The 23,326-nt window shown below is 38.2% G+C and overlaps 1 protein-coding gene across 13 annotated transcripts in view; it reads left to right on the plus strand.

The window, feature by feature from the left end:
• The window catches only part of ABCC9 (ATP binding cassette subfamily C member 9), a 70,868-nt gene that overhangs the window by 20,768 nt on the left and 26,774 nt on the right, over window positions 1–23,326 (plus strand). For 6 of the 13 annotated variants that reach the window (XM_065684250.1, XM_065684241.1, XM_065684266.1 and 3 more), the window contains 15 exons: window positions 74–238; window positions 1,746–1,901; window positions 4,590–4,724; window positions 6,512–6,674; window positions 7,290–7,330; window positions 7,832–7,974; window positions 10,120–10,228; window positions 11,620–11,730; window positions 12,692–12,764; window positions 14,278–14,383; window positions 15,958–15,996; window positions 19,100–19,138; window positions 20,699–20,800; window positions 22,182–22,266; window positions 22,758–22,838. In XM_065684250.1, coding sequence (XP_065540322.1) covers window positions 74–238; window positions 1,746–1,901; window positions 4,590–4,724; window positions 6,512–6,674; window positions 7,290–7,330; window positions 7,832–7,974; window positions 10,120–10,228; window positions 11,620–11,730; window positions 12,692–12,764; window positions 14,278–14,383; window positions 15,958–15,996; window positions 19,100–19,138; window positions 20,699–20,800; window positions 22,182–22,266; window positions 22,758–22,838 — 1,548 coding nt within the window. The remainder of the gene's footprint in view (window positions 1–73; window positions 239–1,745; window positions 1,902–4,589; window positions 4,725–6,511; window positions 6,675–7,289; window positions 7,331–7,831; window positions 7,975–10,119; window positions 10,229–11,619; window positions 11,731–12,691; window positions 12,765–14,277; window positions 14,384–15,957; window positions 15,997–19,099; window positions 19,139–20,698; window positions 20,801–22,181; window positions 22,267–22,757; window positions 22,839–23,326) is intronic. The other 7 variants (XM_065684302.1, XM_065684312.1, XM_065684329.1 and 4 more) reach the window with 5 other exon arrangements.

Consider the following 23,326-nt stretch of genomic DNA (forward strand, 5'->3'; position numbering starts at 1 on the left):
TCTCCTTCTTAGTAGCTGGTGCAGTGCTGTGTTTTCTGACTTTCAGCCTGGGAATTTTTTCCTGTCTTTTCAGGTGAAGGATCCATCAAATTCATATCTTTCCTCAGAGGAATTCCTCAGGAATGTTTATGTTTTAGCAGTTCTTCTCTTCCTGGCCCTTATCTTGCAGAGGACGTTCCTGCAGGCATCCTATTATGTGACTACAGAGACTGGCATCAACCTACGAGGTGCTTTACTGGTGAGCAAATATGTTCCCATGATCTGCAAAGAAATTCACTAATAATAGCTCCAGCTTTGTACTTTCATTTGTTCTTTATCTGAAGACTTTGATAACAGTTGTTTAAGGGAAGATATGCACTCTATTTTTATACAGAAAACTATATGTATTTTTATACAGAAAAGTAGTATCACTGGCATAGCCAAACTGATGCCAGCAATTCCTTTTGCTAAAAGTTTAGCCCATCTTAACTTACATGTTGAAGTTTAATACTCACTCTGTGCATATAAGAACATAGCAGATGACATTAGGTATATAAGGATAGTTGTTTTGGCTCTGCCATCTGTTTTGTTCATTTGCTTATGAGGTTACTTCTGCTGACTGTGGACAGAGTCATCTGCAGAGTACCTTGGCTGAGCTATGTTTTATGGGAACATGGTCCATGTATCGTGAGTAATGATCCTGAGTATTTATGCCCTTTTGCACTGAGCCCTGTGAGATGAGACAAGAGCAGTTCATCTGCAAAACTGTCTCTGAAACCAGCGCCCATTAACCCTCTGTGAAAGTCACATTTATGAACTGGACCCAGCAGCTCCAGCTCAGCATGTGTGTGGGTTGTGGCAGACCAAACTCCACAGACAGCAGCAGCACCGAGTGCAAAATAGAAGCTAGAACTGATGCTTTGCCAGATGTAACTAATCATAGGAATATCATCTCAGGGTGGAAGCTTCTTTTTAGTTTTGTGCTCACTTTGATTGATGTCATTTCAAACATTTTCTGCCTTCTCCCAGAGTGGATAGTACAAACTTTCCTTGTGCTTTTGTGGTTCTCTCTTACCAAAATGGGGACTCTTATGACCATATGCAGCTGATGCAATTCTTCATAGTCTGTAGGCATTTCTGATTAATTCATCAGGATCTACCTTGCTCTTGGACAAAACAGAGCCAAAAAAATTATTTTTAAAAACTTCCTTGAAGCTTCAGTGTTTGATATTTTGGTCATAGCTGCAAACGGGGCTCACAATATTTATCTTGAAAATTCTGGTAGGTAGAAGTCCTGTTTAATTTTCAACCCTGTTAGGTTCCTATTTTGGAAATAGGTAAAGGAGAGAAGCCCAAAAGAATACGTACCTACCCTGATCAGAATTTCGTAACATGAGTTTAACTGTCATATTGGAAACAAGTATCTCTTTGATAGACCATGCCACAGAAAAGCAGGCTCACCAGATGTTTGTTAAAAAAGATCTTTGCCCTGCCTCCTAAATTTTGATGTTTTGTTGTCATTATTTTCTATTTTAGGTCTGCGTTAAGCAACAAAGCTTTTAAGAGGAATTGGAGTTTTTAAAAATCAGTTCTCTCTCTTGTGCTTTCTCTCGCTCTATCTCCATCTCTCTCTCTGTCTCAGGTGAGAGACTGGGAGAAGGGCTTTCTTAGGTAAAGACTGATACCACAGTTCGAAATCTCCTGCTGCTACTGTTGTTTTATAATTACATCATTTTCATATCTTCCATTTTATTCCTTCCCTGCAGGCAATGATATATAATAAGATCCTGAGGCTTTCTACATCCAACTTGTCCATGGGAGAGATGACACTGGGACAAATCAATAACTTGGTTGCCATAGAAACAAATCAATTAATGTGGTTCTTGTTCCTGTGCCCCAATCTGTGGGCAATGCCTGTTCAGGTAGAGCATCAAAATAACAGCCTGATTTCAGAGATCCTCCAGCCTTGTTGAAGAGTATATGTCTGTGAGACTACTGCAAAAAACAGAGGGGAACCTCGACTTCACACTCATTTGTGAGGAAAACTAACAAGCAGAAATGTGGCCCAACATCTCCTCCAAGGGCTGGGAGTCTCTCTCTGAGGGCCAGTGAAGAGAAAGGATCTTTGTGAGCAAGATTTCCATGTCACAGGTGTGGTCTGTGACTTTAAGAATAATGACCTGTCATCCTTTCTTGGTTCATATTTCTTCCACTTCTGACAAAAGTCATTGCTATTACTTCTGCCACATGGCAGCATCACAGGCATCTGCCCAGCACTAAATATTACATTTGCAGTGCCCACTTGTAACTGAGTTTTGTGGTAGCAGTGAAAAGCAATTGAATCCTGCTCAGTGACTGACAGCAGCATTGACAATGCACTGGACAAAACGTTCAGAGGAGCTCTCATCTAAACAGGCTTACTTACTGTAAAGGTCTGGTTCTTAACCAGGCTGGGAAAGATCTGTAGGCAGATCTGTGGGAAGGAAAGGTAAAGATTATTAGCCTGAAAGGAACCTTCAGAAGTTCTAAATGATGTAGTGACCTAAGCCATGCTGATTTTCCATGAAGCTTGGGCTCCTGTAGCACCTTCAGAATTTTCATTTTGTGATGGGATTGGCACGGTCTTTAGTTATGAGTGATCCTGCTGACATTATACAAGTTTAAAAAGGGATAGAACCCACTCTTATAGCAGATTTGTTTGCTGAAATTCCTGACACTATATCAGTAATTTATTATAATAGCAATATTACTAACATTACTATTACTAATGGATCAGGTAGGGTTTAGAAAGTCATAAAACAGTTTCTGGAGAAAAAGACTAAAAAGATTACATGGTAGCGGAAATTAAACATAATACAGAGGGTTTCATTTTAAGTCACTGTTTTACATCCAGGTTTATCTGGAACTGTTGCTGATATACTTCGTTATTCAGTGAATGGGTGGTTTGCCTAGTGAAAAATTGCATGTAGCCTACATTCACCACTCATTTGTCTCTTCAGTTAAATTTCTGCCCCAGCTGCTGCAGAAAAGTAGTGGCCTTCCTCACCACTACTATAAAACACTGGCTTGAGGAAGCTCCTAATGATTCACCCATGAATTTGCACCTTTTGAGTGCATTTGGTGAATGAGCATCTGTGGCTATACATTGCTCCTTCTGCTCTTTACTTCTTAATTGTAGCAATTGCCTTACGCCTCTCCTTCAACAATAAAATTAAAAGGTGAATACTTCTTCCTTCTCAAAATATGATGTAGCTGATATCAGTGACACTGATTTTGTGGTAATATGTCTTTCTGCCTGATGAACTCTATTGGCTGTTTTTTGGAAAAAGAAAGGTAGAAACTAATCTTTGGTAAATATGAGCTGGATTATAATTATACCGCTCTGGAAAAGGTGATAGGACTGTCCTGCCTTGCCTTATGCAAAGGAGCTGAGCTTCAAGGAATATTCCACGATTAACAGCTTGTAGCAAATACTGAACTTACATCCATCCAGTGTGGTCAAATATAGCCATAGCCTGCTGAAGATTGGGGTGAATCTAAGAAAATATATGGCATCTATATATATGTTGTATTATGTACATATATATGCACACATATATATATATCTTTCTTTGAAAATAAATTGTGTACCAAGAGGAAAAATTCATTGCAAGATCAGTCCCCCAGTAAAGGCTTTAGTTTACCCAAGTACAAATTACTACTTGTAACTTGTATTATTCTGCCAAGAGAATGGCATCTAGGTATGCTAATTTACATTACAGAAACCTGAAGAGCTAATAATGATTTTGAAATGTTGAACTCTATTGATCCTTATTTCTGATATTTTATAATAATAAGGCAGATTTAAAGACAGAACTGACTTAAAAGAGGATAAGAATAAAATAAGAAATAGGGAACTAGTTCTCTGTGCCCTGTTATCACTGAGGACATCTCTGTACCACAAAGCGGAGCTTTTAATAAAAATACTTGCTTAGTATAGCTTGTATTAACTTGGAAACCAGAATCACAGTAGTTTCATCAGAGCCATTCCCAGGTAAACCTTTGTGGGAAGTGTTCCTAAACTCTTCGCAGGGCTAAGCTAGCATCTTGGTATTTTCCTACAGACCTGCATGGCACTGATGACCAAGTTCAGGTTTGTGTCACTCCCTGCACATCTGCTTTGTGCTTTAGTGCCTTTCTTAGATGTGCCTCTGTCTCCAGTTGCAAGAGGACCAATACAACAGAACGCAGCTGTGATTTACGGCAGTCCTAAGACCTTTAAATACTTCCACAGTGATGTAAGGAGCTCTCATGTAAATAAGACTTGAGGCCAGTGATTCTGTAAAATGCCTTGGGGAAAACACCATCATTTTAGTGCTCTTTTAGTTCTGTGGAAACCTTATCTGGAATTAGAACTACTAGGCAGTAACACAAACTATGCAGTTAATGTAAAAAATAAAGGCTTCTGGGTTAATTTCCCACACTTTCCAAATATGACCTCCTGAAGTATGGGCTCAGCTGATTCCTTGGAACCATCTAACTGTTTATTAGAATAACAAATATTTTTTCTTGCTATCATTTTGGCATACTGAAATCCATATTTTTTTCCCATGTTGCTTTCTTCTTCACAGATAATAATGGGTGTGATCCTACTCTATAATTTACTTGGAATGAGTGCCTTGGTGGGTGCTGCTGTCATTGTACTGTTAGCTCCAATACAGTACTTCATAGCTACAAAGTTGGCTGAGGCTCAGAAGAGCACCCTTGTAAGTAAATTATTTCAGTGGCATTTGTCATCCAGAAATGACAGGGAACAGGGAAACAGGAGTTCTAGATTCCGTTCTTGTTAGGGAGCATTCACTGTGGAGGTTTGGGCAAGCCATCTCTTAATTCCATTGTCTCTCCCTTTCTGTTTTTCTGTGGGTGAGTATCTCTTCCTTCCAAACATTTGTCAGACAAGAATGTGAAAAAAAACAACCATTGACCTGCCTTCTTTACGCAGAGTATTTTTCACCCAGCTAGCACAGTTTCATCTCAGTTCAACTCCATGAAGGGTGTTATTCCTACATTCAGATGTGGTATTTCATATGATGTTAGCAAATAGTATATATGACTGCTAAATTATAAGAGGACATTATTAGGGAATGTGTACAACTGCCCCCTAAAATGGCTAGAGACCTTATGCTCTCACCCCAAGCTTTGGTGTTCTCTAAAAATCAGCTGATACTGCTGGATTAATATCTATTGTACATTCTTAAGTGCTGTAAGTTTACGTTGTTGTCTAATTTAGTTCACCCATTAGAAACGTTTTCTGGTACTTTGTCTAATTTTTAACTTTATTCTCACAACCCTTGAACTTTTTTAATCAACCTTTGATGTTTGAGTTGTCAAATATTTAAAGGTCCTTTTTATTTTAATATTCAGTAAGCAAATTATACATACATGGCGTCAAGCTGTGCCAGGAGAGGTTTAGATTGGATATTAGAAAAAAATTCTTCATCAAAAGGGTTGTCAAGCGTTGGAACAGGCTGTGGTAGTTAAAAGACATGTAGATGTCTCAGTGACATGGTTTAGTGGAGCACTTGTTAGCGGTTGGACTGGATGAACTTAAAAGTCTTTTCCAACCTAAATGATTCTATGATTCTGTGATTCTAGACATGGATCTAATCTTCAGCATGCTTAGGTCCTGTTGAGTTGTGCCAATTTATACCAACAAAGGATCTATCTTTGCATAATTTCAGAAATACTCTGAATCTTTCTTTTTGCTCTTTTTTAAGTTCCTCTGACTTATAACACCTTTTGGATTATGATTTTACCAAAACTTAAAATTGTTTTATGATTCTGTTATCATAGAATCATAAATCATAAAACAGCTTGGGTTGGAAGGGACCATAAAGCTCATCCAGTTCCAGCCCCCCTGCCATGGGCAGGGACACCTTCAACTAGACCAGGTTCCTCAAAGCCCCATCCAACTTGGCCTTGAACGCTGCCAGAGATGGGGCAGCCACAGCTTCTCTGGGCAACCTGTGCCAGTGCCTCACCACCCTCACATTAAGAATTTTTTCCTAATGCCTAATCTAAATCTCCCTTCTGTCAGTTTAAAGCCATTCCCACTTGTCCTGTCACTACATGCCCTTGTAAAAAGTCCTTCTCCAATAAACATCTCACTTATATTCATTACCTGTTTTATGAATCCCAGAATGGATCTTGTATCAGCAATTACACACATGTAGTCTTCTGTCTATTGTTGCAGACATCATTGACTTAATAATTCACCTCCCTGAGTTTTATCCTCTGTTTGAAGGATTCAGATGATTTGTTTTACTTTTCAGAACAGGGTCACTTAATTTCCCCTCATGATTGTAAGCATTTTAGTATCTCCAAAGAGCATGGAATTTTATATTGTTTTACTCAGTATGGCAACTGAAAGCCTATACAAAATCACAAACAAATGAAATTATGTATCTTTAATGAATTTTACAACAGAAGGAAAAAAAGCATTTCATTAAAACTACAAACCAATGTCTTATCCTTGTTTTCTTTTGAAATTAAGGACTATTCTACTGAGAGATTAAAGAAAACCAATGAGATATTGAAAGGCATTAAGTTATTAAAGCTGTATGCCTGGGAGCACATATTTTGTACTAGCGTGGAAGAAACGAGAATGAAGGAACTCACCAGTCTCAAAACCTTTGCACTTCACACATCTCTGTCCAGTAAGTATGTTTTTAGTGCTCAGAAAGGGATCCACTTCTTCATGTCAACATTCCGACTTCAACTAAAGCGAGATACAGCTGTGCCTATGACACTATTTTTTGTGTGTGCAATGTGATTAAAATAAGAAGTCATGACTAATAAATGACGAAACTTGAAAATACAGAGCATGTCTTGTGATTGTTCTGTAGCAAGTTTTCTGTCACCTTCATTATGACATTACAGCTATGAGTTGCTTTATAGTAAGGAGACTCCAGATAATATTAACAGCTCTGATTACAGCAAAGATCAGTGTCTGAAATAAACTGTACTTTCTGAAATGTAGAAAAGCTCAGAGCGTAATCTTTTGGTTGTTTTGCATAATAATTGTCCACACATAAAACTTTTTATCCCAGTTCACTAAAGTATGCAAATGAGATAATTCCTTTGTTTATTTGTTTGTGTGTTTAAGATTTCTGTCATGGAAGGAAACTTCTTCCTGCAGAGCAATTTTCCTTTGGGAGTTTCAGTTGTCTGAATTGGAAATAATTAGATTTTTCTAGCACCATACAACTAATTGTACAACTGTTTTCTCTTATTCCATATAATCTGATCCTTTTTTTATTTCTCTTTCACAGTATTTATGAATGCGGCCATACCAATAGCAGCTGTTCTTGCAGTAAGATATGGGGTTTTTCACTTTTTCTTACAAAAATGGCCATGTTTAAACCTCAGTCTAATGAACTATAGGAACTATGGTATGCTGGTCAGCAAGGAGTCTTCATAGACCAAATTCTGAGGGCATTACTCAGAATATGCTGACAGCATGTACCAGAACTGGATGAAATATGACCATAGTTCTGCCTCTGTGAAAAAAACTGTAAGATTTATTAGATTCTTAATGATTTTTATGGGTTGTGTGTTTCCTCTAAACCCTAAAGTCAACTACAAACCTTTACAAAGAATTTTTTTTCATTCTTAAATGTGTAAATCTCTTGAAATCACTGTCAAGTTTTTAAAATCTCTTTAATAGAAGGCACGTTTATCTTCAGTTTACTGGGATTCCCAATAAATTGATACATAATTATTGGCCTTAGCTGAGTAAAATGTTTTGCTTGCTGTCCTTGTCCATGTTTTTCAAGAGTCCTTATCCTGACATGCTGTTTTTGTGATGTGACAGACCTTTGTGACTTACGCGTATACCAATGAGAAGCAGCTGCAGCCCGCCCAGGCCTTTGCATCACTCTCATTGTTTCACATCCTGGTCACACCACTGTTCCTGCTCTCCACGGTGGTTCGCTTTGCTGTCAAGGCTATCATAAGGTAAGGGGACCTTCTAGTTTGTCCAGCTCTTGGGCACTTATGTTCAGTAATACAACAGGGAAGGGGTTAGACACAAAGGTTGTTTCTACCTGCAAGACTGGCCTTGCTGCTTCAAGGAAGAGCAACTGGCTTAACTCTTATCTATCTCCACAAAGTGTGCATTGGGCTTTAAGGGAGAGTTTGGTATTGTCTTGAGCTCATATTTACCATATTCTCATATTCTAGCACTAGCATGGACTTTTTAGGAAACAGAATGTGTGGAGGAACATTGGACAAAGAAATTAATTAATCAAATAATAATTAAATCAAATAATTAATCCAAAGAAACTGAACCAAACAGGACTTCTCTTACAGGGGAAATTCCTTTCCCCTGAATGACAGGAAAGAGATGCAGGAGAGGAAACATGGCAAAGCAGATATTTGGGAGTTTCATCTGTGAGGGTTAGAAATCTGCATGACAGGACAGCGAAAAATTTGGCACAAAGTGGAAAAGGTCTAAAAAAACCCAAAATGGAACTCATGAACCGTGTTGCTTCATCAGAAACAAGTATGTTCCAGGCATTCATTTCTGCAAACAGCCCAACAAAACAACTTCCTGTGTGCTGGGCTATAGAGCAGTTAATGTCAAGGGAGCTGGTTGGTAGTAAGTCAAATTTCAGACTTCTGGCTGTTGCATCAGAGGTCTGTATGGAACAGCTGATGCTCATGGGGCGGTTATGTAGACACACACAGTGCCAGGATGCCCCATGAGGCACAAACTGACAGCTGACTGGCATTAATGTGTCAGATGCCAAGGACTAGCAGGATGTAAAGACAGAACTAATCTTCCCACCCAGAAACAGTTCCTTTTTGCCAAGACTGAGGGACATTGGCAAGGTATTGCATTGCAGCTGCCACTGCATGGTTTTGGTGGATAACAGTAATAACAAATAGTACTCATGGGGACATCAGCCTCCACAGCTGTCATTTGCCAGCATCACACTCACTTTAAAGAAATACGTATAATTAAATATGGTTTAGTTTTATCAGATCAGCAGCAGGGCCACATGAGACATTTTCCCTAGGTTTAAAATGATTTCTGATTAGTGGAAAATCTCAATGCTCCTTCATAAATCATCCCAGCCTATGCACTATGCACTATGTTTAACATGGTCCTAATATCAAAATGGTGTGTACGTTTTCCTTAACACTGCTGGCCACCCCTAAGACCATATTTGCCAAAACAAACATTACTCTTTGGCAAATTTATTTCCTAACATCTTTCTCCCATGAACATCATGTCCCCCAAGTGAAGAATGAAGAATGCATGCTTGGCCACCCCATGGCTGTGTCATTAATCAAATACATGTATATGAGTGATGCAGTCATTTGTGTTATGATTAGGTGCTTATACTTCGGTCAGAATCTCCATTTTATGTTAAAAAGTAGTTCTAACACCCTGAAAGCTTCTCAGATCATTCAAATGCAAAGTAATGGTTGATGTCTTCTCAGGCAGATGATCAGAACAAGGTCTCTCATCTTCTACAAGAATAAATTCTTGCTTGGCACAATTATTTAAGACTGAAATTCTGGTATGGGAGTTAGACATACAAATTTTCCTTCCAACAAAGGAAAGACAGCCAGATCTTTTTGCAATAAAGAATGAATTGAACCTGTGTGCTGTATTTCCCAATTGACAGTTTCAAGAAGGAGGAAAAAGAGCTGTTGCTGCGTTTCTCCAAGGCTGGCCATGGCTGTTCTGAGCTGTGCAAAAGTTATGTTCAGGGTGCAGCTAGTGCATTGTCATTTTCAGAGGATGTAGGTGGGTGAATGACTCAGTTATGAATCATGACTGTGTGTAGGCATGAGAAAGGCACAGAGAGATAAGTCTGCCAAGGTGGAAACGATATTCACAGAGCTCTAGTGCCACTCACATGGCTAGCTCTCCTCTTCATTCCCAGCTACCAGGATGATGTTTAATTATTTTCATGTGTCCTTCCTCCACAGAAGTAAATTGTCACTTGCCATCAGGGTGGCAGACAGTCCAATCCTATGAACTTCTTTTGGAATATTTCTGATACGTCCTGCTGCCTGAACTGCACAAAAATGGAAATGTATTCATGGAAACCTGGATTTATTTAACTCACTGTCCTGTTTACTTTCAAGTGTACAGAAGTTGAATGAGTTTCTCCTGAGTGATGAGATTGGAGATGACAGCTGGAGAGGAGGGGACAGCTCTGTAGCTTATGAATCCTGTAAGAAGCACACGGGACTTGTAAGTTCTGATTTATGACACTGAATTTCAAAGCAGAGAGGCCATATAGCCCCATACAAGGCCACTGGCCAAGCTGATAGGGCTTGTGAGTTTTGGCTTTTAGTTTGACTTATATAAACCAGTTTTGCCTCCTATGTCAGGATCTCTGTTTTTCTGTGACATGAAGGGTCCCCCAAACACATGTAAGCATTGCTGAAGTGCCAGTAGTTATAAAAACCCATAACACACCAACACATTCGCACATGGTTCAAATTCATGCATTTCCTGTGATCATAAACTAATGGGGATTATACCATATATTACCAGTGCAACCCATCATACGTTGAGCATCTTTAGGTAGGACCAATTCCTACTCTGGGAAATTCAGAATTGGAGGTGGGAAAAACAACACCAAACTTTGTGAAATAGGAATTCCAAAATTATTTTTCTGGAGTGCTAAACATACAGTGTATTTGAGTAAAATGTGAAGGGGGAAATAACCCAAGAGAGATGATTTGGGAAAAGCTGGGCATTTTTTTCATTTTGACATTTTTCTAAAACTAGATATTTCACCTGTTTCAGTCTAATTACGTACATTGAAATGTGACTGAAACTTGTAGACAACAACAGAAAGAAGGGATTAGCACAAAATAAGTTTTATTTTGGAGTGAATTAAATTAGTTTACAAACCCGAAAGAATGTTTTTCAGGGTCAGCAATTATAATTAAGGGAACAAAAATTAAACTGTTTCAGCATTTGTTTTATTACGCTTGTCCACCTTTTGTTTAGCCATACAGAGAGAGACAAAGTCTAGATGATGAGGAGAGGGAAAACTAAAGGTAATATTTGTACAGGTTAAATCAATCACTGTATACAGCCCAGCTATAAGGAATCACTAAGATTACACCAATTTAGCTCAATACAGTGGCACTCGCGAATACCACAGGTAGCTCTGAACGAGCTAGTTCCATAATCACTATTATGCATTAGTGAGGTACTCTGCACAAGCTAATTTGATATGCTTCTTTCTCCTGTAGCTATTCTGCTTGCAATAACCAAACTGGTAACTGCATGTCATTACACTTTTACTGACACAGTTTTGTTTCGAGATACCTCAGGTGGGGCAGACTTACCTAGCGGTTTGAGGAGGATGAGAAAGCTGAAGTTTGGGATGGTTATGCATGGGAAACCAAAAATCAGATATTTCCTGTGCTTCAGTAAATGTGTTAAAAACATTACCCTATGTGCATCACAGTAGTGTGTCTTTATTATCACAGATGTTGAAAAGCACTGGTTTCTTCTCACCTAGAATGGTGGTAAGAAAGGGAATGGATTGTTTGTTTTATTGGAAACCAAATGCTATACTCTCCGGAGAATTCCAACTTTTCTCCTTTCTTCATTTCACTATGCAGCACACCAAGGCCATCAGCAGGAGGCAGCCCTTAAGGTATCAGCTTGAAAACTATGAGCAGCCAACAAAGAAGCAAACACGTCCTGTGGAGATAGACGATATTGCAATCAAGGTGGTAACATTGGAAATACTGTCTCGTTCTTTACAAGGAGTAGGTCTCTCTGCACAGTACCAGATAGTGCCCAGCAGATAATTGAACAGATGGTGCTGTTCTTCAAAGGCAAATTGCCCATTGTGTGAACAAGCCCCTAAATAAATTAGTAGTTTGGCAAAAAATTAAGTGAGAAGAATTAGCTGCTGACGAGGTCTTTATAGATATTCCCTGTCTTCCCAGGAAACAAAGAGGCATCATCAGAGGAACAAAAGGAACAAAACCTAGACAATCTGAAATGCAGAAATTAATACACATTTTTTTTACTTTCCCTCCATGCACTGCTCTTTCACTCTTAGAACCAAGACAAAACTTTTGAGTCATTTTTTGACAATTATTATTGAGGTGTCATTTATTACGACAGTATTTTAAGTCATGTTGGCCAACTTTTCCCCATATATGTGCTCTGTGCAAAGAATGTTTCATGGCCCTGTCAGGAAGTTTGCGCAGAAAGGGGAGGGTCCACTAGGGAACATTTTACTTATGTCCAGCGTAAACCTTGTGAATATTCTATGTGTACTTTGGGAATACATTCACAAGTGGCTATATATCACAATATGCAGAGTGATTCATTCCTTGATAAGCTACACTATTTATATTATCACCTGTGAGGTCTTACGATCATTATTCTACACTTGACAGAATGAAAATATTTGGTAAAAAAAGTTCAGCTCAAGATCATCCCTTTATTGCGTTTCATACAGTAATATACTTGTGTACATAACATTCACAAACTTTTCTGGGTTCTGCAGTCTTTACTAACCTAACTTTGGATTTGGTTTTGTTTATAAGCCTACCTCACCACATCTGTTAAGCAGAGATTTATTTTAGTAACATATTTTGAATCCAAACTAAATGTTCTTTTTTTTTTTTCATTTTGCTCATGTGTTTGTGTAACTGACATATGGTAACTGTTTTGTAGGTGACCAATGGGTACTTTTCATGGGGAAGTGGTTTAGCGACACTGTCCGACATAAACATTAGAATCCCAACAGGTAGGATAAATGCATACCTCAATCATGAAATATGTAATATTAAATAGTTATTAATCCCATTCCTTGATGTTGTGAGAAACACAAAACCACACATTAAGATTTTTATAAGAAAAAATTAAGGTTAAAAATGTATACAAGATCATGAACTGTATTGGTCATGTAGCTATGACCCATAATATATATACAATATCGACCCATAATATATATAATAGAATACCTAAAGTATTATAAATAAGCAAAAAAAAATTACATTTTTTATATACCTATATAGTTTTTATAGTTTTTATAATAGCAGGAACAAAGTTGAGTAAGAATAAATATCAAAAAGATGGTTATAAAAAAAAATCATTATTATTTTTAATAGACTAAAAAAAAAAAGGAATGAGGGAGAGCTCCAAACTCATTCAAATCAAGGGTCCATCTAATTCAGTATTTTATTTCCAGCAGTGGCTACCAGTGCATGCACAGGGACACAGAACTCATACTTCTCCTACTGTTCTTCAACATTACAGTCTCTCAGTTCACAACTGCTTTAATCTCAAAAAATTCTTTGAGCCTCATGCAGTTTGTCTGTCAAGAAATCCTCAATTATTTTCTCTTTCAAAGAATTTATCTTTGTCCAGCTGAATTCCTGTAATTTCTTGCATCCTCGGTGGTGGTAGTCATTATTAATGCTTTAGAATTCCTACCTAAATAGTCTGTTATTTTTATGTCTCATCAAGTGCTTAGTTTTAAAACGGCTTACTACTTTAGGTTGACACATTTTTGATGTAATGTAAGTACTAAATTGTCCCAAAGTCTGTATCACTTCTTTCACTGTAGCATTAGGTGTCCTGGAAATATATGAACACTTCTTTGTGCTGGCCCAGTGCCCCATACGATACCAGCAGAAGGTCTTTGCTTGAAGGAATTACTATCTAAGGCCATGGGTACCCAAGCTGGATGTGCCAGTCTAAGAGATTTCCTCCCTTGGAAGGAATAAGACCCGTAACTCCCTAGCTGGCAAGAAGCTTACCTGGCAAATGCACTAGCTAGCACAGTTAGTGAGTTGGGAATTCGTTTTTGGGAATATCTGAGAAGTACCATTGCAATAGGAAGGTGGTGTGGGAGGGAAGGAGGAGTACAGCAAAACAGAAGAGAGCAATGGATCTTCTTTCAGTTTTGGTCACTTATTAGATTGGCCCAAATTTACATGCAACCCCAGACTGGATAAACACTCCCCACATTGTATCATTTGACCCTAAATAACTTCCATACAGTAACAAGAGTCCCATACGTGTGATAAAGTATGCCAAAGTAGTAGTCTCATTCCTTTGGAGATTAGTGTGTACTTTTACTGGCCATTAATGCATATTTCCATAGATTAATACATGCAATATTGACCATTTATGTAGTGGATGCTAGCAAATTTAACCAACTATTTCAAATGCTCTAGAGCTGGATCTGTTTGGGCCTTGTCGACTTGAGGTTTTTTCCTTTCTTGAAAATGCGTTTGTTATTCTTATTATCATAGGTCAGATGACAATGATTGTGGGTCAGGTTGGCTGTGGAAAGTCATCACTTCTACTTGCTATACTGGGGGAGATGCAGACACTGGAAGGAAAAGTTCACTGGAGCAAGTATGTTTCATATAGCTATTAATTCCTATATTCATTTAAGAAGGAGGTAGTTGGGATTTGCTGTGAAAAAGGTGAACGTGATGTCTCAGAACTGCATGTTGAATGACTATTATCACCCAGATCTTCACTGGAATAAGTCACCTGTGAACTTATAGAGGATTTTCTTTGCTGTTTTGCCATGGTTCAGAGCAGGCAGAACAAAATGCCTCAGGAAGAGAAAGAGGCTAGCCTGATGATTAATATCTAATATTAGACCTAGCAAATGACCTGAATAGAAAGGATATACTATTCCTGCTATCAAATAGGCTTCAATACTCACTATAATTGAAGTCAGCATTGTTATGCTGCTACTGTATGCACCAGTGAAAGCATGACAGGATGGAACTTCTTCAGTCAAGTAGTATGCGTAGGGCACCAGCATACTCGAAAGGGTGTATTGCCTACTCAGTGATGCTGCTGCTGGAAAAGAAAAGGTGATACAACAAAAAACACATGAGCAATGCTTTTCCACTTCCCTGGTATCTGCCCAAGCCTCGCTTATGGAAGTCAGTGTTACTCTTCACAGTAACATGTTCAGAAAGCAGCCTGAGAATGCCAAATACCTAAAGAGTAAAGGCTATGAAGAAGCTGTTGCTCAAGAGGGACTGCCAGCGAGGTCAGGCCTTGGGATCCACATGGATTCAGACCCAGTGAATGAGAACTTCCTACAGAAACCAAGTGGGGCAGCAACTACACTTACAGCCTAGGCAGGGCAGAAGCAGTGAAAGGGATGTGCTGTAACCTCAAGGCTTGTTCTTTGATTTTAAACATCAATTCTGTTTCCTTTAAACTACCAAGCCAAACTCTTCTTAATTAGCTTTTCAAGGAGAAAGGGTAATTTTGTCACAGAGACCAATATTTAGTTGCCCCATCCCTTGACTAGTGACCTCGTCTGTCATCTTGTTCTTACAGCAGTGTTGCAAGCTGGATTTTTTTTTTGCTTTTCCTGTGCTAGTATGCGTGGCATTTTTGTTCTCTAGCTATATTTCACTGACTGCTATTCTAAACATATGATCTCACTGGAGTAGCAGGTACACTTGGAGCCAAGGCAAGAGTAACTTTAATTATATGCGAGTTTAAGCTTTGAAGGAAAATGAACATGTGTCTTATCATAGTTAATTTCTTTGGGATATATAGTGAAGATTTTGACATCACAATCTGGCATTTTTTTCTGAGTAATTAAAATACAATGAATGAGTAGAGTGTACCTTAAAATTATTCTCACAATTGTTTTCAAAGATATATTTGAAAAATGCTCATATTTTTCCTGTAGAAAGAGATGGAATTTTGGGAATATTAGAGAAAATCTTAGAAAGATACTCATGGAAGTTTATGAAATATTGTATAAGTTTCACATTGTTTGAGAGAGATTAAGATCATATTGTCAGTTGATTAGCAGTCTGTACATAACAAGGCAACTGAAGTTTTAGCAAGCATCTCAGGCCCTATTGAGTGACTTTTTTTCATTGCAAACTACAATTTGATACTGTGATATAGCTGATGCAAACACAGTTATGTTCTGCTGATAATTTCAGACTGCCTGACAGACAGATGAATACAGAAGGATACTTCAGGTATTTAACCAAGTGGATCCTGTATTTTACACAACCATAACAAAGGTCCTATTTACACTCTTAAATCCCTTTCCATGTGACTCCACATGCATGACTAACGCAGCTACTGATCCAGGGGTGAAATGCAGGCTAAGTGATTTCCCCAGTAAATTCAAGTATAGTAACACAGTAATAGTAATGATGGAAACATTATAACACAATATAACAGCCCATTATATTGTGGTAATCCTGTAATGCATCATTGTGAAAGCCCATCGTGGGGCTTGAATACCCTATTGCTGATGTGAGTGACTGCAGTGAGAGCTGTATGTCCTGCTGCTAAGTTTGACACTGGTTTGAGATCTTAAGGAAAGAAAGCGTCTTAATGTAACTTTCTGTAAGAGATCTTGGCCAGGGTAAATCTTATGGGCCAGATCTCGGTTCTTCCCCACATATGAAAGATATGCCTCAAACATATTACAGACCTTAGAGAAGGAGCTAGCTTTTGTTTTCCCAGTGCACAATCAGGTAGAGAAACTTCTTAAACACTGAAGCATAAGCTGTCAGGATGCAGTGGTTCAGCTGATGTTGTTTCAGATCTCAGTTATTAAGTCTGTTCAGGAACAGATGTGGGGAATATGCAGAGATATCTACTCCCCTCATGCACACCAAGCTGAACAGTCAGAAAAGTCTCCAGCTGCCAAGCAGGGAAGAGTAGCTAAATGGAAGCCCTTCGCCTGGTACACATTTTCTGCACATTGAACTGGTTTCCATGCAGACAGGTTGTTGTGCTTTATATCATTTGTGTAGGTGTTTGGTCCTTGTCTTGCCTCAAATTTCTCAACTATATTAGCAGAAGAGATGGTTTGTTCTGCTTTTACAGTGATATCCTTGAGATTTTCTATCCCTTTATTCTCCTTCCTCTGCATTTTTTAGGCCAATGGAATCCAGGCCTGGTTAGAGATGCATTAGTCTATTTTTAAAAGTCCAGAGCTTAAAGTTAAAAGTGATCAAAACTTCTTTTTGATTTTTCTTTAAAACCTTGATTTAAATTTGTATCTATATTATCTATTAAAAATCTTATAAAAATGACTAATTCATCTAATCAATTTGGTCTTTCCTACTGTTTCAGACTTGAACTTATCATGCCGCATTTTAGGGAATATGTATATTTTATAGTACAGATAAAAAATCAGTATAAATAGCCGCATTTCAATAAATAAAACAATTAAAGCAAAGATTACTAATCCCAGTGGGCAAATAAAATACTCTTTTTAAAAACCTCAGGAGCTTCCGTTTTAGCCCACTCCCATGCTCTGCAATCACATCACTCTTTCAGAGTCAGTAGAGTGATGAAGTATAAGACCAAATACTTCATGTCCTTATTTGTGAGGGCCCCAGTTCAGTAAAAATCTCACGTGTTTATTCATGAGATTATTACTGAATGTGGGTTCTCACAGAAATCTCACAATTTGGGAGAATGAAAATGTATTTTTCAAGATAAGCATGGAATGAAAGAAGAAACCAAGAAGGAAGTGCTTAAGAAACTGAGATCCTAAACACTCATTCAGATAATCTATTTGATTATAATGACAAGCATATTAAATCTGGTTTGGAATTGCAAAAAGTCTTCCAAGGCTGTGTCCAGTTTTTGTTAAATTGTATTTTAGAGTTCACTCCCAAATGTATACACGAAAGCATTATGCCTTTCTTTACCATTCAAATGCTCTGCTGATAAAAGCTTGGGGGTTTTCAACAGAGAAAATTTAGGTTGTCTTCTTTTCTGTTTGGCTTGACCTAATTTCCAGCCTCTTTCAAATCTCTCTTTAGAATCCATCTTTTGCTTTCTTGTAACTTGTTTCCACTGTAGAGAAGACTGGAAGCTTCTGCTGAATAAAGGACCAACTCTAGTGAAGGAATGTTTATTTTCAGCTTCAGTTTATAGTTCTTCTGAGATAACCAAGCAGGGCCTATTCACATCTGACATAGAATCTTCTCTGTTGATTGGTGCATGAAGGGAACACACTTACTGTGTCCTTTAGGAGGCATGAATTATCAAAGTTCTCAGAGAGCTGATGTGCAGCAAAGAAAGGAGCGTGTTTCAGTTCTGGCATTTTGGGAAGATGCATAATACGTAAGTCTGGCATTACGAGGGCTCTGCTATTATAATTTTTATGCCCTTTGCCAGACTTGGATCCTCTGCTTACAAGTGCAGCTGCAGTTACTGGTATCCCAGCAGGCAAGCAGACATTTCTCTCTCAGCAGTAAAATATTTCATCTGGACAATTCATAGACTTGGGGGAGGAGGATTTGTTTGTTTCCTTTTTTTTTTTTTTTTTAAGTCAGTCAAATAATACATCAGTATCAGTTTTCTAGTCCCCTCTAATGCCTGCTTCCATTTACCTGGCATAAACTTACTATTTTAGGTTTTGCACTTTGCAGTGATGTGTCGCCAAGCCACATAGCTGATCCAGAGCTGCTTTGACTGCCATTTCATGTCCTCAACACTGTTATTAAGTCAATTAACAGAGGGAGCTGCAAAGTCATCCATGTTATTACTGCTATTGCATGCTTTTCAAAACATATTTCATGGATATGACCCTTAAGAAGTGGAGGTTGACATGGAAAGCCTATGTGTTGTAGTGCCATGCATGGCTTGATGCAGCCTTAGTGCTGTAAACAGGTTCAAAATCTGTTCTGATTCAAAAGTGTATCTGCAAAGCTTACCTTTGCTCCAGGGGAAATTTGACAGTAGTTGCCAACTTTTGCAGGTCTGTGTGAAGAAGCTAACTTACTTGCTTGTCAACCTTTTATATGCCCAGGCAGTATTAGTAATTCTATTTTTAATAGGTTTTGCAATACATTTTTCATTTTTAATACATTTCATAACATAACTTGCCTGTTTAGCCACTATGCACTATAGATATGAAACTGTTGTATTTAGAAAAGATCTACACTTTTACTTAGAACTTGTTTATTTTCCCTTTAAGAGCAACAACAGCAAAAAAATAAACTGATGTTGAGTCCTTAAAATATGTACTTAACTCCAGTTTATGTAAAGCTAGCACAAAATGCTATTCTCTGTAGTTTCTGCTTACTAAATGTCATTTATCATAACTTACAGTGTAAATGAAACTGAATCTTCTTTTGAAGCACCCAGAAGGTATTATTTCTGTTTTTAGTGTATAATAATACACTCATTCATTTCTTCAGAATTTCCTCAAACCTTCATCTTTGTAGCCTTCAGCCATCTCTGTTTACTTATTGTGTCGATGATCATTTACCATATGATTAACCGACAGATTGTGTTAAACCTAGTGGATCCCAATCTTCTCCAGCCATTGTACCACTACCTCAGTCTTGTCTGAAAGATGTTCAGTGCTCTCAGCTCCCATTTGACATCGCCGGGAGTTTAGTGTGCTCCGTATCTTGCACGCCAGGACTTCAGATGTAAGACATCATTACATGTACTCTCCCATGTGATTGCATGTTTTCTGATCAGCACTGGGTTTCGTGTTGCTTGTAACCCAGTTTGACAGTTGTGTGATGGAGCAAGAAAGGGAGCTGGTTGTGCTCCAGCTGAAGTCAAGTGGTGACTCCAGCCCTAGCTTTAGGGAAAAAGGGCCTGCAAGTTGCAAAGAAGGACAAACTAAACTAAAAACATGTCATAAATGATAGAGGAGTAGTGGCACACATAGCTGTGGTTGGGAGCCCACACCATTACCATGATCACACCTGATAACCCTGAGGGCAGATTTCATACTAGTACATACTGAACTGCTAAAACTCCTAAAATTCTGGGGATACTACTGGCTGCTTCTAACTAGCTATTTCTCATACTCTAGCACCCTCTCTCTCAGCAGTTCCTAGATGCTTACACACAAAGCTGTATCAAATGGTTGGTTGGAAGAAATACTGTCAAAGAGACTGAGAAGGAAGATGGGTGTTCAGATCCACAAGCTGGTACCAGTTCATAACACCTTCCTCACGTGTCTTGGGCATCTTAGGAAAATGTCTGAAATTACATGACCTTTTTTACTGCTATCCATAGGCAAAACCACCAGAAGTAAAGACTCTTCATATCCCTATTGTACACGTCATTAGGTATTTAAACACGTTTAAAGTATGTCTAATAAATACTTGAGAGACCATAGTGATTCCTTCCTAACCTGTATTGAACTGCCTTCTTTTCCAACATCATATTAATCCACTGAAGATCTACAGACTTAAAGGAAAAAAGCACTCACTAAGAAAGAAGTATTTTGTGTGTATGGCCATGTAAAAGAATCTAAAAGTTCAGAAAGCAGCAAGTCAAGTGTACCAATGCCATTAGAACAGTACCTTTTAATTACCTGTTGTTGAAATGATGTTGGAGAAAAAAAACCCAAAACAACAAATATCTATTCTTATGAGAATTTATTTTGATTATTTATAATTTGCCTTTGGGTTGAAATTGCAGTTACTAGATTGAGGTAGGTACCAGGCATGTATAAAATAGCATACAACCGAGAGTGTAGATTTTGCCATCAGATGAGAGTGGGTGCTGTTCTAACAAAAGAATCTAACTTAAATCCTTCCCTTCACTTTTGTAACAGTTGCTTGGCCTACATGTTTCCCTGTATTTTTATGAATGCACATTTATAAAAGTAATTTTAAACTGATTTTCAGACATTTCATAATATGGATGCTTTGCTTTTTACTAATGCTCTTTATCTGTCTGCAGCAGAAACAGATACTCAGTGGCTTATGCAGCACAGAAGCCGTGGCTGCTGAATGCAACTGTGGAGGAAAACATTATCTTTGGGAGCCCATTCAATAAGCAGAGGTAAGTATCAACTTCCTTGCAAAAACACCTGGCAGCTTCTTCTAAAAGGTTTTTTGGCTTCTCCTTCTGGAATAAGTTTGTAGGTTCCAAAAAATATCAATGCACAATAGCACTGAGGTAGATTTAGCTAACCTGACTTTACCCATCCCAAGGGAAGGTTTCTGTTTTAAATCAGTCTTTCGAGTCTCCCCTTCCAACCGGAGTGAATGTCTAAGATGTTTGTGAGAAATCACACAACATCAGTGGCTCTCCGTGGAATACAGCGGAAGCCATATGTGTATTTTTCAAGCAGCTAAAGTTAGGTGAGATGAATCCCATCTTTGAAGACTACTGACATGTTTTTGTTTTGTTTAATGGAGCCTGAGGTTGCCAGAGGAATCTGGAAATAGGGATTCTAGGCATGTTTCCACTGAGTTTATGTGCTAATCCTGCTGTGATCAAGTTACTGGAGTAACCACCTTACAAAAAAACACTGCATGTATGAAGATAGGGTGCCTCAAGGAAATACAGGAGAAATACAGGAGAAAGGAGTGTGAAAGCTGAGGTGCATGGCTTCTGTTGTTCCTATCCAGCACTTGCTTCTTGTGTCCTTTGAAAAGGTCAGCTGACAAATGCAGTGGAAAAAGTGACTTGGTTTGAGGAAAACAAATGACTGATGTTTTCAAAGGCAACACTCTCTCTGTTTAAAGTTATTAAAAATACATCTCATTCGTCTCAGAGTCCGCTTTGTTAACATGTATGACTCCATTCCTACTTGGTAAAAGTTAGCAAATATCTTAAAATCCAGGTAAGTATCTAAAATTTCAGGGACCAGATTCTTCAGCTACTGCACCCGTCAGCCTAACTTCAAGCATACCAAAAGGGCCAGGCTGAATTACACCACTCAAATAATCTCATTTCAGCAGATCATCTGCAATACCCCACAGACCTAGAAATCTAACAACAAATTTCAAGGTTTTGCAAGTGTTTTCCTGGTACTGGCAAGATCATAAGGATGTATTTGTTCTGTAATATCACACAGAAGTAAATGAAGGGGCATCTAAAGGGGAAAAAATAATAGCACATTGAAAAATGGCTTCAAATACTCTGGAGTCTAGCGAAACAGCTCCATGATAAGGAGGAACGTACTCAATAACTTACATAATTGAATCTTTGAAAAGCAAGCTTGCCAATAAAGATCTCTAATAAATGTCAAGTTTTAGATGCTTAGTTTACAATGCTCCATGATTAGTCATTGAATAATCATTTTGCCCCATTAATTTTTGCAATTACCCAACCATCAGAGCCATAATTAATTGGCAGCAAATTCAAGCTGGAGGCTTTTATGTTAGCAAAGTAAGTGGCTGATTAAGCAATTGCAATGCTCATGTTGTTTTTACAGGTACAAAGCTGTTACAGATGCATGCTCTCTGCAGCCTGACATTGACTTACTACCATTTGGTGATCAGACAGAAATTGGAGAAAGGGTAAATAATATAAATGCGGTTTTGTCTGCTTTGACTAAGTATTAAGAAGGTGCTCTCTGATGGCACTCAGACAGATCAAGTCTGTATCGGGCTTCCAGCCTGGCAGAGAATTGTAATTTACCAGGGATTACTGAAAAAAAGTTGGAAATATTTTCCTTCTTCAGATGTTTCTCAAATGGTATTTTTTGATCAGTCTCCTATATTCTGCCTGCAGAATTTGATGCTAGTATTGGTTGCATTTTTCAATCTAAGAAGCCTTCTGTGCTTAAAGAAGCTCTTCATAATTTACACTTACCCGTAATTAGTTGCTGAGTAATAATTTTTCTTCTGATGTTATATGAGGATTATGTTTGTTTATCAACAGCATTAGCATTTTAATGAAGCTTTTTATTTTTATTCAACTCTACACAATTGTAAAAAAATCACGTTTCCAAAGTCTTATCATGATGTTTATTCAAAGATGGGTATTTCTGATCCATTATATTCATTAGGGGATTAATTTAAGTGGCGGACAACGACAGAGAATCTGTGTAGCTCGAGCACTCTATCAGAACACCAACATTGTCTTCTTGGTAAGAATTTTCTCTTTCACGTGGAGCATGGGAAGTTAGTAATAAAACTGTCATTCCTTATATTTAGCTTTAGAAAAATGTATGCTATATTAGAAAACTATAGGGACTTGTACTGAACTCCAAATCCAAATTATAGAGCAAATATTATTATATAGCAAATAATTATTAGCAACTAAATATCCACCAGAGGCAGCGCCAGCACATACTGGGAGGCTGGTGAAGGTGGGATTTCCTAGAGAGATTAACACTGGAAGAGTAGAACAGATTGTTTAACTTCTGCACACTCTCAGTGGTGACCTGCTATCAACATAGTCCCACTGAAATCAGCAGGACTTCTGATATGAAAAAGCACCACAACGCAACTACTTGTGAGCAGTGAGCAGACTGAGGGTTCAGCACTCTCGTACAGAGTGCTGTGAATTTGGACAAACTTTTACTTCTCTATTAGTTATTTCAGGGCATGTCAGGAATTTCAGGAGGTTATTGTT

The sequence above is a fragment of the Lathamus discolor genome, chromosome 1 (genome assembly GCF_037157495.1).
Source record: "Lathamus discolor isolate bLatDis1 chromosome 1, bLatDis1.hap1, whole genome shotgun sequence".
Lineage (NCBI taxonomy): Eukaryota > Metazoa > Chordata > Aves > Psittaciformes > Psittacidae > Lathamus > Lathamus discolor.